The 14,317-nt window shown below is 39.9% G+C and overlaps 1 protein-coding gene across 1 annotated transcript; it reads right to left on the bottom strand.

Moving 5' to 3' along the window:
• Positions 1 to 8,548: 8,548 nt before the first annotated feature.
• Positions 8,549 to 13,372, bottom strand: tnnc1a (troponin C type 1a (slow)). The gene is made up of 6 exons (XM_050064373.1): positions 12,874 to 13,372; positions 11,481 to 11,511; positions 10,829 to 10,975; positions 10,075 to 10,189; positions 9,409 to 9,545; positions 8,549 to 9,247 (listed from the first exon to the last, which is right to left on the bottom strand). Exons 1-6 carry the CDS (start codon positions 12,895 to 12,897, stop codon positions 9,216 to 9,218), a joined length of 486 nt encoding a protein of 161 aa, XP_049920330.1. The 5' UTR covers positions 12,898 to 13,372; the 3' UTR covers positions 8,549 to 9,215.
• Between the last annotated feature and the right edge of the window lie 945 nt (positions 13,373 to 14,317).

Below are 14,317 nucleotides of genomic sequence, written 5' to 3'. Positions count from 1 at the left end.
CACCCATCTCAGCGCACCTCGGTCTGCCAAACTTCCAAACTGAGCGCGCCTCGGGTTGTGCTGCTCGAAACTTCTGGCGCGGGGTTCGCCACCCTGCGCCACCTGCGCTGCGCCGGGAAACTAGAGCCCACTGTGTGCAGCTCTACCATGAAATGAGATTTTACCCATTTTCAGTTGTCAAATTTTTGACAACACTGTGGTGGTGGCACAGAATTTACAGGGATTGGCTGTTAACACAGTTTTGTGTTAACTGTTGTGGTTGCAACATCCATGAATGACTGAAATACAAAGCATTAATTTGAAGTAGTACATTGATATCAGGAACAAAACATTCACTGGGAACAAGCCTACTCAAGTTTAGGGAAGACTTGTGGGTACCTATCAAACCCATTTTCATTCAGATATCATGAGGTGAGAGTTCAAGGAATGCCTTTGAAACTGGCTATGCTCATTGTTCCCTTGCTAAAAGCTAGCCTAAATTTGTTTTATTTAGGCCCCTTCCTGTCAAGCTATGCCAACATGGTTGGTACCAATGGATGGTTTAGATCATCTAGTTTCACAAGATACCACCTTCATGCTAGCTTATGCAAATGCATGCACCACCGCCTTTTAAAGACAGAAATGCCTTCAATTATTTTTTGCCAGCAGGGGCTCCAGCAAATGTGTCTGGGTGGCCATGCCCTCCCTTTGGAGCACCACTGGCCATATTACAGGAATACAGTCTGCGCTTGTTACCAGCAATGACGACATACATTTTAAATTTTAAATTCTTCTGAGTCGGTGAGTTAATGGTAGCATTGAAACATGGAAATTCCCTTTAGCCTTGGCTGTCATGAAGCTATGTGGGCTACAACTGTGTTGGAATGGCATGTTTCATAATGCCAGTGATTTCATCTCCTGTTCGCGGGGGATTGCCATTTGATTCTCTGAACTTCTGAATCACATCGAAGCTATTTGCAATGCTTCCTACTTCCCCATATTTGTAATGGAATCAGCATAGATCCAAAGTTAGACAGGCTCTCACAGACGCAGAGAGGAAGGACACATTTAGAAGCTGAGTAAGGCTCAACTGTGCGGTTTGTCGCATTACTGTAAACTTCAACAACATTGTCACAACGAATTACAGCAAAATACTTCAAATCGTATGCTTAAATGATCTTATTTGCAATGCTGTCACCAGAGATGATTCAGATGTCTGCTGTTATGACATTCATCAAGTCACACAAGGCTTTCCAGCTATCTAACAGGAAGTATCTTATCTCTCCAGGAACTCACTACTGATATATTATCTTTCCACAGCTCCCTCACAACCCTCCTAACTGTGAGACATAAATCTTCCCTGAGAGACATGTATGTCCTCCGATGAGGAAGAAAAGTGTGAGTTTTGGCAAGCAGGATACTGGGTCATGTGTAAAGCACAGCCACATGGAATACTAGTGACAGAGCGAGGCAGCCATCTGTTAATACCAGAAGTCTCTCATTTCATGGCCAACTTCACCATACGGTGATGTACAGTAGCCCGCGCTCACCAAGCACAAGAACAAGGTGATGTTTGTTTGCAGTTTAATCTGTGGCAAAGTGAATGAAAGGGGACATTCCTCGTGTCTCACTAGACCCAGCACGAAGTAAAGGTCATCTGTCTGTCATGTGTTCTCGCTTGGGAACTACAGAGGAGGCCATGCTGGGAGCTGTCTCGCTGTCTGGTATGCCATTCACACAAGGCCATATGTTGCTTACAGTACAGTAATTGCGGAGCAGGCCAAAGAGCACGTCTGTGCTTCTGCAACATCAGTGACCAAAATAATGATGTCATAGCGCAGAGGAGAGGAATCTCCAAGAGTCTGTCATTTAAAACAAACAAATTAACAGTCAACAAGTCTGCTGGAGAGAAAAAACTCTGAAGATATCTCCTGTTTCTCCAGCTAGACATACAGTTTTATACTGTAGTGAAGTGCAGCAAAGTACGTTTAATGAAGTCCTCTGTCCTTTTACGTGCAATAAACATTATTGAAGATAAAACCAGAATATGATTTGAGGGGGTACACCATCCCCCTTGTTGGCAAAATGACCAAAACGAGTGCCCCTTGTTAATCTAAAATCCCTCTTCTCCTGGGACCAGACCCAGACACTGTCCCCAGACCTATAATCAATAAATTATTCAGAATAATTCAGATTTGACTGAGCATTTCTTCTTTATTAACCAGCACAGCATCCTTAGCACTGGTTGAGTGGACCAGGACTAAATCAAGCATGTCCAAAGTCCGGCCCAGGGGCCAATTGTGGCCCATGGACCAGCTTTAAACAGCCCGCAGCATGTCTTTCAAAATATACTATATGTGGCCCGCTACACGATATTGATTGACCAAGCAAGTTTACTTTGCATTTTTTCCATTCACTTCATGATGGCAGCGCTACCATACAGTTAACTGACATGCACAAAAATGCTGCAAACAAACAAACAAACAAACAAACAAACAAACAAACATACAAACGTATGGTTATATAGAGACATATGGAGCTCCATAGAGACAGACATTTCTGGCTAGGCAGCAGACATGGCCACAGCAAAGAAGCGAAAAGTCGACAGCGATTAAGGAGTGGTGGAAAAACTTTTTCACTGGAAGACGAAAAAGTTTGGACACCCCTGCATTTAAATGTCACATGATGCCACTCAGCCAATCAAATCTGTGCATTCTGATGAGCAATGTGAGTCAAGTCAGCGGGATACACAAACGAGAGAGACATGACGAAATGACAGAAAGAAATAGGTGAGGAAAAGTAATTTCACATGGTGTAAAAAAACACGTCCTCCTTCAATGGGGATCTTTATTTTCTAAAGATGAAGCAGATGCATGGCCTCGGCCCACCGACCTTTATCAGGTAAAGCAACAACTGTCACTACTACTACAAAATGAGGAACAGGAAGATGATAGGCTGACAAAGAGGGTGTCGCTGTGCTACTGGTTGATTGTGAATCAGCTTAAAATAGCTGATGACTCAACTGACCTACCCAGAAAATGACAGCTAGAGATAATGAATGAACATGCATGCAAGGAGTGAACGGCAGGGTGAGAAAGGAAACTTACAGCCTGAGCATGAAAAGCGTTGGCTTCCTGACTGAACTTTCGCTTTTGCATCTCAGGAGATAGTAGAGACCAAAAACGGAGCTGAACATGAATCCTGTTGAATGCTAATATTGTTCTATACCTGGTTGGTAGGCAACTTTGCTGCGTTCGCCATATCAACTGAAAAAGTATTTTATCAGTTTGTAAGATGTTCAACAGTACTTTCATCAGCTACGACATCAAAATGCTGCTTACATGTTTGTTTGGTTATGATCTGACTCAAAGGGCTGCAACAAAATGGAGACACACCTTCGCAAAGTTGAACAAAAGATTTAATCAAATTAAACCAAATTAGGCTGATCGTGTGTTTTCATGAGGGGAAAATGTGTGCAAAGTAAAGAACTAAAGCTACATTAGCAAACCAAAGAAGGGCAGAGGGACGCAGAAGCAAAGTGGAAGGTCAGCCAGAGACCGAGCGACCAGCTGCACACAGACTTAAATAACCTGGAACACCATCAGGTGTTCCCAGTTGTCCTGACGATCACATGTCTGCAAAGAGAGAGCACACAGACAGGTAAATCAGACCACACAGAGATGACTCCCCGGGGGTCATTAGCTTTCTTTATTAGGATCCTCATTAGCACCGGCATAAACACTGGCTACGGGGTCGACACACATACAGTCATAGACGATAGCTAAATACACACAACAAACAAAACAGGTCATCTCATTGACAATCAAATATATTGTCTGAGTGACTGATTATATTTTTATCCCTACTGTCCTTTCACACATATTATTCCAAGACCTTTCTCATTCTCGGCAAAGGGAGAATTCTACTTTTACCCAAGTTTTCATCGTTTACACACACACATTTCAGTTATGGTTCCTGAAATGTTTGATGATATGTGTTTATCTTAAGCTTATTAATGTACCCGGGTTTTTACAGATCTGGGGAAATCTGCGTTCCCCTACTGTGCACCTTGGATATGGAACAATTTTCACAAAGATCTAAAATTCTATTATTATTATAAACACTTATCCATTGATGAATTTAAGGGCATCATAGAGAATGTGGTGACAGAGACATGTGCTTGTTTTCCTTGAGAGGCCACTGTGTTTGAATTGTTGTTGTTTTATTGTGGATTTTTGTTTCATATGTTGTATTTGTTGCATTTTAAATGTGTTCTGATTGGCTGCTTTCGATCTCAATGGGACGTCCTGGTTAAATAAAGGTTAAATAAATAAATAAAATCCGTTCATAATAATTCTCTAATAATATCAGATAATTTAACACAGTTTTGGTTAAGGAGCACTTTTAACATTAATGCAGAATTTTTACTTGTAGTGGAGTATTTTAAAGCTGTTGTATTGCTTTACTAACAATATGATCTAAATACTTGTTCCACCATTACACATGCAAGTTTCCTTTTTGAAAGTGGTAAAAATAGATAAACCCTCCAGTGGTGCATTAAAACAAAACAATCGCCGTTATTCATCTGATTCAATGAATAGTTATTGCGGAATTTGAGAATTCTGTGTCTTGTAGTCTTGCTATTCTATGGGCCATTATGTGCGGGCAGTCCAGAAACAGTACTTCAGTGTTCTCAGCAGCAGAAGTGGGATGGAGCATCATGATACAATATTCTGTCTGTTCAAGTTTGATTTGCAGTCCTTCCACTCTCTCTTTGTCTAAAGCGTTCCACTTCCTCATTGTGTATTTATGGCAACAAAAACAACCTACCGACTGCTCTCCAAAAAAACAGGCAATCATCTGACTTTCTGTATCTATTCAGGATCAGATTATTTATGATAACGCCATGGTTGCTTTTTGTTTTTTAAGAGGGGGGAGGTTGCTCCGAGACAGCAGCAGAAAATCATCCTTTCACCCCTCAGAGCCAGAACACCAAACATAAGAAATCAGTATACATGACCTAAAAAAGAATAACAGCCAACAATGAATCTAGAGATTTTGGGAGCATACATTCATGTGTTTTATGTCGTTGTGAATGGTGGCGAATGGAGTTTAAACTGTGATATTCAACACTGGACAGCCTCCAAGACCATGTGATGTGAAGAAGCAAGAAAAACAGGAATCCTCTAAACCCAAAAGCCTGCTGGCTTCAAACGAGGTCTGCATGCGTGGGCTGCAGAAAGATTGTATGAGTAGTTAACGCCTTCCAAAGTCTGAACCATGTCCGGGGTATTCCTCGCTCTTCCGGGGATTTTTTACATCTATAAATCATACTGAGCTGGGGAAAAGGTTACGAAAACATCACATTGTTGGCGTAGCTTGGTAACACGGTTTTAGGACAATTTCACAGTGGATCATGACTCTTGTGTGATCTAATGGGAGATTTATACATCAGTCAAACAGTGGAGCAGTGTGCATGTGTGTGTGTGCACTATATACAGCTCCACATCCGCCTGACTCACTCTTAGCCAATGGAAGAACCAGTTTTCCTCAGCACACACACACACACTGGTAGAATAAAACTGAATGAAGCCAGTTACATAATATCGATAGCTTACTATTACCTATGCAAATCCCCTCTATCTCAGCCACTCTCAGAGGTCAGTGTTACAGGGGTGTGAGTCTTACACACAATCAGGAAATGGGTCTTATGGTGGCTTATGTGTCCCTGAAATCCACATTACCAAAGGTAGTTCAAAACCGCAGTGTGTGTTAATAACAGCAGGCATGAGTCATCAGGCCTGTCTTACGTAACTGCGTCACTTCTCCACCCAACTTGCTGCTAGTGCGCCACACCCCAGATTCATTCACACACTGCTCTGCTGCTGCCCAGCCTCCCATTGATGGCAGGGAGAGCACTACTCATCCTGTTCCACACTGCTGCAGACAGCAGCTTATAAAGAACTCAGGCAGCAGAGCAGTCTAATCTGTGCGATAAAAAAACCAGCATGTCAAATTGTATCATGACATCTTTTCACCTCATATTATCACCCGGGCTTAATGCTGTGTTTTTTGGTTGGAGCAGCTGGACTGGTGATAACTAGTGTGTTGTATTTGTCCGACTGCTGAGATTGGTCTGGCAGAGCAGCTGTGCTTCGCTGCTGATTGGGGTTTAAAATCCCATCAGTAACACAGACCATGAGGACTGGATGGAGCTAACAGGACCCTCAGGGACATAGAGAGAGATGGAGGGAGGTGGGGAGGCCTTTGGACGCTGTCATCAGTCAGGCCACTGACGTCACTCGCTCTCACAAAACACAGTCCATTCCATTTCACAAAAACAAAACTAAAGAAAAGATCAGTTCCACAATTTCAAAACAGTGGATGCTTTTAAAGAATGATATTTTTTTATTTTAACCACTTTATTTTAACCACTTAGAATATCATTTATACTCAAAAGCATCAACTCTTTTTCAGCTTGACCGGTGAGTGACTATAATCTGTCTTTGGAGAGAGTGGAGCTGTGCTACTAAATCTCCTCATCTTCTGGTTCCTGTAACTGAGCCAAATAAACAGATAAGACTGTGTTTTCCTGCTGACATCAAGTGGCCACAGTGCTTACTGCACGACTCCTCTGCTGCTACAACGGCAGCCTGTTCACCCAGGAAGGATGTTTTATACAACTGTAAAAAATAAGGATGTGATGTTTAGGTTTTTATATTGTTTTGTTGAGGAACTCCACTGTATGTGGCACCTAAATCACATGGAAAAAAATATTTATTTTTTTATAATTTAGTTAAATGTATTAAATGTATTTAATTTTATTATCAATTTTATATATGTATTTGTTTATATTTTATTTTTTTTACTTTCATTATTTATTTCATTTTATATAACTTATTTATTTATTTTATTATTTTCATTATTTAGTTTATTTGATATAAATTTATTTATTAAATATATTTCATTTTATTATAAATTTTATATATGTGTTTGTTTATATTTTATTTTATTACTTTCATTATTTATTTTATATAACTTATTTATTTACTTATTTATTTATTGTTTTAATTATTTGTTTTATTTATATAACTTATTTATTTATTTTATTATTTTCATTATTTAGTTTATTTGATACAATTTATTTATTGAATGTATTTAATTTTATTGTTCATTATGTAGTTTATTTTATATTACTTATTTATTTATTTACTTGTTTATTTATTGTTTTAATTGTTTTATTTTATATAACGTATTTATTTTATTATTTTCATTATTTAGTTTATTTGATACAACTTATTTATTAAATGTATTTAGTTTTATTGTTTATTTTATATTTGTATTTATTTATATTTTTTATTTAATTATTTTCATGATTTATTTTATTTAACTTATTTATTTACTTGTTTATTTATTATTTTAATTATTTGTTTTATTTTATATAACTTGTTTATTCATTTTATTATTTTCATTTAGTTTATTTGATACAACGTATTTATTAAATGTATTTGGTTTTATTGTTTATTTTATATTTGTATTTATTTATATTTTTTATTTAATTATTTTCATGATTTATTTTATTTAACTTATTTATTTACTTGTTTATTTATTATTTTAATTATTTGTTTTATTTTATATAACTTATTTATTATTTTAATTATTTGTTTTATTTTATATAACTTGTTTATTCATTTTATTATTTTCATTATTTAATTTATTTGATACAATTTATTTATTCAATGTATTTAGTTTTGTTTATTTTATATTTGTATTTATTTATATTTTTTATCTAATTATTTTCATTATTTATTTTTTCATTATTTGTTTAATTTCATATAACTTCTTTATTTATTAAATAATTTATTTATCTATTCATTCCTCTCAGAATGAAATACTAAAATGGTTCTTATTGTTTAAGTATTAAATGACCCTTTCTGCTCTAACCGTCCTGATACTTTCGTGCGCGAACACTCGTGTCAAAATGAAAGCTGCTTTAACAATAGCACTGTTATCTCTTTGTAGTTAAATAGCATTCTTAATAAGGACAAAGGCATCTGATTGTCAACTGGTGTCGGTCAATCCAGATCCCCTAACATGGGCACTAACATGATTAGACATAAATAGCTCCTGTCTCAATAGACCGTGTAACTAGACACTTACACAGCAACCATGTGAATAGTTCACATGCCGCAGACAAGAGCCACTACAGAATACAAATCGCACAGATAAATCAAAATTTACGGTAGACAGCACCGTTTCACACAGAAGTATCTTGTTTTGAGGTCGCATCAGTGATATTTCGGGCTTCCTTTGCTTGTTTATTTGCTGTGTGAACAGCAGGGCAGGGCACAGAGGCACGCATGTGACCAGCCTATAAAACACAAAGACCAGCAAGGCAAATCAGGAATGAGACAGTAAAATAAATGTTGTTTGCTCCTTGGTAACAATAGCTGAAAAGCACTGACCTGAGGCCAAAGACCAAACTCTTCTGAAGAGTCTCAACTCTGTTCTTAAAGTGAATATTATGAGACACTGAAATAAGTAAAGAAAATGGACAGAAAGACTGCTCTGACAAATGCATCTTGTTTATTACATGAGTGCACATTCCAAACAGACTTCTCACGTAGAAATGTGCCGGTGTTTCAGCGGCATGAGAGGAGGATTAAAAGTCCTGAGGGTATCTTAAACATACAGAAATGTACACTGCATGCACACCAGAACATATACAGTATACAAACTGGATCCAGTACATGGCTCTGACAGTGTGATAAGTCTACCAGAGCCTGGTGTAAAACTATGTTGACTCATGAATATGTTCTGCTTTGTGCACACATACATTTTCTGCCCAGCTAAACAATATCAGCCTCTCAGTAAGAAGATCTGTAAACTGGCTGTGTCACTTCAGAGATAAGATTTAGTCGGAAATAAACACAAACTTGATATTTCGCGCAGCCAAACTTGTCCGCTGTGTGGCCTGTGTAGAAAATATAAGTAATTTGGATACATTTACACAAATTCTGTATACATGGGCACCAAAAAGTAGTTACAAACTGTATTTACAACGATGCAAGAGATGGTAGAAAAATACAGAAACATTCAGCTACAGTATTCGACTGAATCTTGCAAAGTCGTTCCATTGTTTCTATCATCCGAATCGGCTTCCGTTTTTTTCGCAGATGACCGTGGAGTCACAGAGAAATACAAAAATAACACTCTGGATCTTCTCTTGTTCGGGATTACTCCACTCCTTTCATGAACTCCAAGAACTCTGTAGAGTTAAGGAAGACATAGTCAGCTTCTGAGCCCACAACAAGACGCCTTTATCAAGCAAATGTCTTGGTTGGTGTGGATTTTGGTGGAGTGACAGATCAGAGAATTTGCTCTACATATTCATTTCACTCTCACTTTCACACATTTCAAACCTCTCACCATCATAGTCAATTTTGCCGTCGTTGTTCTTGTCCCCGTCTTTCATCAGCTCCTCGATGTCGTCCTCGGTAATCACCTCTCCTGTAGATTCCAGCATCATTTTCAGCTCATCCAGGTCAATGTAACCATCTGCGTTCCTGCACAATCAAAGGAGTGAAACACATCAATGCACATAATAAAAACGTAAGTTGAGCTTCACAGATGGCAGCGGAGGAGGTGGTGTGTTTGTGTGTGACATGTGACTGATCATATCTTGCATTTAAGTGTTTGGGGAACCATCATTGTGAGAGCGAGAGCGAGAGGAGGGGAAAAAAAAGAAGTTTGTTCTTTGATGCTCAGACGAGGTGTCTGGCTTACATGGAGTGGGTGTTTGAAATATTCTGTGCTGTCAAAAAGGATTATGGAGCAAACTACATGCTGTACTCTGCAGAGCTACTTGGCATTTTGTCAGTACACATAATTGCACACGGGGAGCATACTTTGCTGGAAGAGCAATTTTATTACTAGTCTGGTGATTTTCAGATGATAGCACCGTTTTGTCGTAGATATTTTGTCTAGTCTGCCATTAAGTTACATGATCTGTTCTGTTAGAAGAAAGTGCCTGTGAACCTAATTCTTCTAATTCAAGGAAACCAACCAGAAAGGGGGTTTGAACATGAAACTCACTTGTCAAACATGCGAAACAGCTCTGCCAGTTCTTCCTCTGATTTCCCTTTGCTGTCGTCCTTCATGCATCTCACCATCATGACCAGGAACTCGTCAAAGTCCACCGTCCCACTCCCTGCAGACACAATGTACTTCATCACATCCGTTCAGTCCACACTGGATAGACTTTTATATTATCTAACCACCAGAACTCTAATGTTCTGCGTAAAGGCCCAATGTATAAGTATAATGTATCAAACCACAGCATTGGAACCTGCAATGACCCATACATTGATTCAAAGGTCTTTTAATATGGTCTAAGTTACAAATACTTTTGACTTATTTATACAGAGTTGTAATTTTCTTTCTAATCCCAAAGATATCTGTAATTCATATGGGCAAAAAATACAGATTGGGCCTTTAAACGTCTCTTTATGTGGCCTTAGTCATGCTATTTGACAACATGACATATACATTGAAGCTTTATCAAGCAAATGCAAGACGCTACTTTTTATGTTTCATCATGATATCACATGGAAAATTCAAGATGACTTGCACATCATCTCATACGCACTTCCTTTTAATTCACCCTGACACATCTCGCTGAACGTAAGACCCCTTGACTATCATTTGACATTAAGTTCAGAGGCTTTGAACTGCACCACACGACTGGGCAATGATGGATCTGCCAGCTGCTGTGCAAGAGGAAGAGGTCGACGACAATGAACCGATCACTTAGTGTCTTGTACTGTAGCGCAGCAGCGCTTTGATTTACCGTCTTCATCCACCTCGTCAATCATCTCCTGCAGCTCCTCTGGTGTGGGGTTCTGGCCCAGCATCCTCATCACCTTCCCCAGCTCCTTGGTGCTGATGCAGCCATCCTCTGCATCTTGTACAAAGATGTCAAAGGCGGCCTTGAACTCTGTAGCGCCACAGGAGCAAACAGGGAAACAACGAGTGAATAGTGCATCACACTTTAAACATTACGCATAATGTGCAGATGATGACATGATTAATGCTCCAGTGTGTCAGATTTAGGGGCAGAAACTGTATGTAATATCCATAACTATGTTTTCATTGGATTATAATCACCTGACAATAAGAATTGTGTTTTCACTACTTTCAAATGAGCCATTTTTATCTACATACAGAGTGGGTTCTCTTCCATGAAGTCCACCATGTTGTTTCTACAGTAGCCCAGAATGGACAAATGAAACACTGGCTCTAGATAGGGACATTCGCATTTTTGTTCTCCTACATGCTTGGCACAGGGGAGAAATTTCAGTTCTGCAACCTCACCACTAGATGCCACTAAATCCTACACACTGGACCTTTAATTCATATTTGATGTGAAAACGTTTTTGATGACTTTTTGATGCGTACATAATGAGATGTGTACAGTGTGAAAGAGTTTGTAATTTACGCACCATTTTTCTGTTCGTCTGTCAGCTGCTCAACCTGCAATAAGTAGAAAGTTGAAATGCTTTGGTTACCTGATTGTATGCACCAATTTGGGTAATTAGTATATTCTGTACTGTCTGATTAAATTTCTTTGTTACTCTTAAATCATTATGCATTTCATACCAATGCTCAGATAAGCCATATGAAGTGTTTCACTTATAGAAATGGGTTAATATATCTTTCAGATACCAGCCTATGAGCTAGAATATCCCATCTAATTTGATAACATTTCAGTCAACAGATACTTCCAGACACTGGGTCATCCTTGACGAAACACAGAACCTATATGTCGTACGCGAGAGCCAGTAAGAGGAGGAGTTAAAAATAAACAGACAGGATCAGGAACCACAGATAAAGGACACAATACACAGTGCTTTAAATTAGCATAGCTGTGGATCTAGCCCAACAATGGAACAGTAATCCTGGAAAAGCTACCACGAATGAGAGAGGGAGACAGCTGCTTATGTAAGAGTTATTGTCTGTCGTCCACTATAAATTAAACACACACACATGCATTCATACACACACACACTTACACTCATCTGGTGATGATATATGAAAAAATCCACCTAAACAAACACATGTAATGCACATTCCTGCGTGTGTGTTTTTACTGTCTCAGCTGCACCGCTCACTTGGGGTGTGAGTGGACAGGACAGCCGGCTGACCATCCAGGCCGGAGGGGGACAGACAGCCACAGGCACACAGCTTTCGGGCTCACAGATAATGCTGGAATTCAGCCGTGGGGGGTTTATCTAAACCTGAAGCCCTCCTCTGGCACCAGAGAACCACGGACGCAAAAGCGTCAACTGGCCAAAATTAGCCATGTGAAGTGGGACAGTTCCATTTGAAGTCATGAATGAAGCAGCACAATGCGGACCAGGGAGCTGTCCTGTCAGTGACCTCCTGAGTGGCTCCTATCAGCTCTGATTGGGCTGAAGTAGGAGAGCATCTAGAGACGTATATGGTGTCAAGGCTCTTTTGACATCAGCTGGTGATGTTGGCGATGTGCTGCGTAAGCCGCATCAACAGGGATTTGTCAACCATCCAAGTAATGTCAGATGTCAGATGAACAAACTGATGTGGGACTTTTTCACACAACAAATACACAAGAGCCAGAACGTTCCATATGACGGCCACTTAAACAAGACAGTTTAAAAGTATATTCTAAATCTCTGATCGTATGTCACAAACTAATAATAAATGTTAGGGATTATGGTTTGTGATCCAAAACAATATCACCCTCATACCAGATTTAGTTCACACAGAATTTTTGGTGAGCATCCAACAAACTAAAATCCCTCCATCAGAGGAAGCCAACTGCACACTTTCTGCTGTATGAGTTGTGAGAGGACGTACCGCTGCCTTGTAGATGTCGTTCATGTTGGAGGCTCGTCTGCTGCCTGTCCTGACGGCGTCCTGGCACAGAGGAAGGAGGTACTGTCCAGCTCAGGGCAGGACACTGGCCTCATCCTGGGAGGGTTTTATAGCCGCAGCCTGGCGCTGTCTGGTCCCTCCCCGGGCGGACCAGCCTCCCCTCTGTTTGTGCCTCGGCGTGTGTCCACGAAATGTGTGTTTGTGTATGTGTGTCATTTGGCCAATCTGTCACAATCACCGGGCTCAGATAAAAATGCGGCAGCTCTTAGGGGGCATACTTTGGAATGGAATGAAGTGAGGGGGGCATGGTGAAGCCTAATCTCCAGGGAGGGGGCTATAGAGACACTCAACATTCCTCTAGACCTGGAGCAGAGACGCAGAGGGCTCAGGAGGTTGTGTGAGCATGTGTGTGTGTGTGTGTGTGTGTGTGTGTGTGTGTGTAGGGCGGGGGTGGCAGAGGAGGTAAGAGGGTGGAGGCCAGGATGGGACAGACGCAGGCTACAGCCAGCAGACCATGAAGGGAGGAGAGAGAAGGAGGGCAAATCTGTGGAGTCAGAGCAGAGGAAGGTGTGAGGGGTGTTTCTGTGGCTCAGGCAGACCTGATCATACAGATATGTGCATGAGTGTGTGAGGAATACAGACTTCTATCATGGCAGACATTTTGACTTGTCATACTAGGAGACACACAGTGGTATGTAATATCATCAATGATGGTTCCATTCCTTTTAAAGGAGCAGTGTGTGAGCTTTAGGAGGATTTAGTGGCATCGTGTGGTGAGGACGGCAGATTGCAACCAGCTTCTCCCACTTATGATTCCTTCAGTGTTCATTGTTCAGGAGGCACATTCATATATTGTTTACATATCTTATTTTGCTCTTTACATTATATTTGGAACTATTTAATGTCATGCACCTTACGTTCAGGTAATGGGAGTTATGATTAATTTTGGCGGAGTGATATATATAAGATGTGAGAGGCCACTATTGTTGTCGATGTTCAGTTGTCCTACGTTCTTGGATGAACATTAAAGTGGATTGAGTTACACGGAGAAGCTGTCCCCATGCTCTCACTTAACCCGCAGCCCTTTGAAAGTTAATTCAGTAACTAGTAAGTTTATGGGTAAGGCATGAGAGACAAACCTGTCTTACACGACCTTGGAAATGAGAAAACATGAATAGCCTTATCCAGAGCCAGTGTTTGGTTTGTCCATTCTTGGCTGCCGTAGGAACATGGTGGTGCAACATGGCAGACATTGTAGATATAAACAAGCTCATTCTAAGGCAACAAAAACATAACAATTCTTATTTTCAGGTGATTATACACTAAAGAAAACACACTTATTCCGTTATATTCCCTTCCTGCCAGTATATCCCCCTAAATCCTACACACTGGACCTTTAATATAACTCGATGACGCGATGACATGC

Source organism: Epinephelus moara, chromosome 16 (genome assembly GCF_006386435.1).
Source record: "Epinephelus moara isolate mb chromosome 16, YSFRI_EMoa_1.0, whole genome shotgun sequence".
Classification (NCBI taxonomy): Eukaryota; Metazoa; Chordata; class Actinopteri; order Perciformes; family Serranidae; genus Epinephelus; species Epinephelus moara.
The sequence above is the reverse complement of the archived record's forward strand: the minus strand, read 5'-3'. Positions and strand labels throughout refer to the sequence as shown.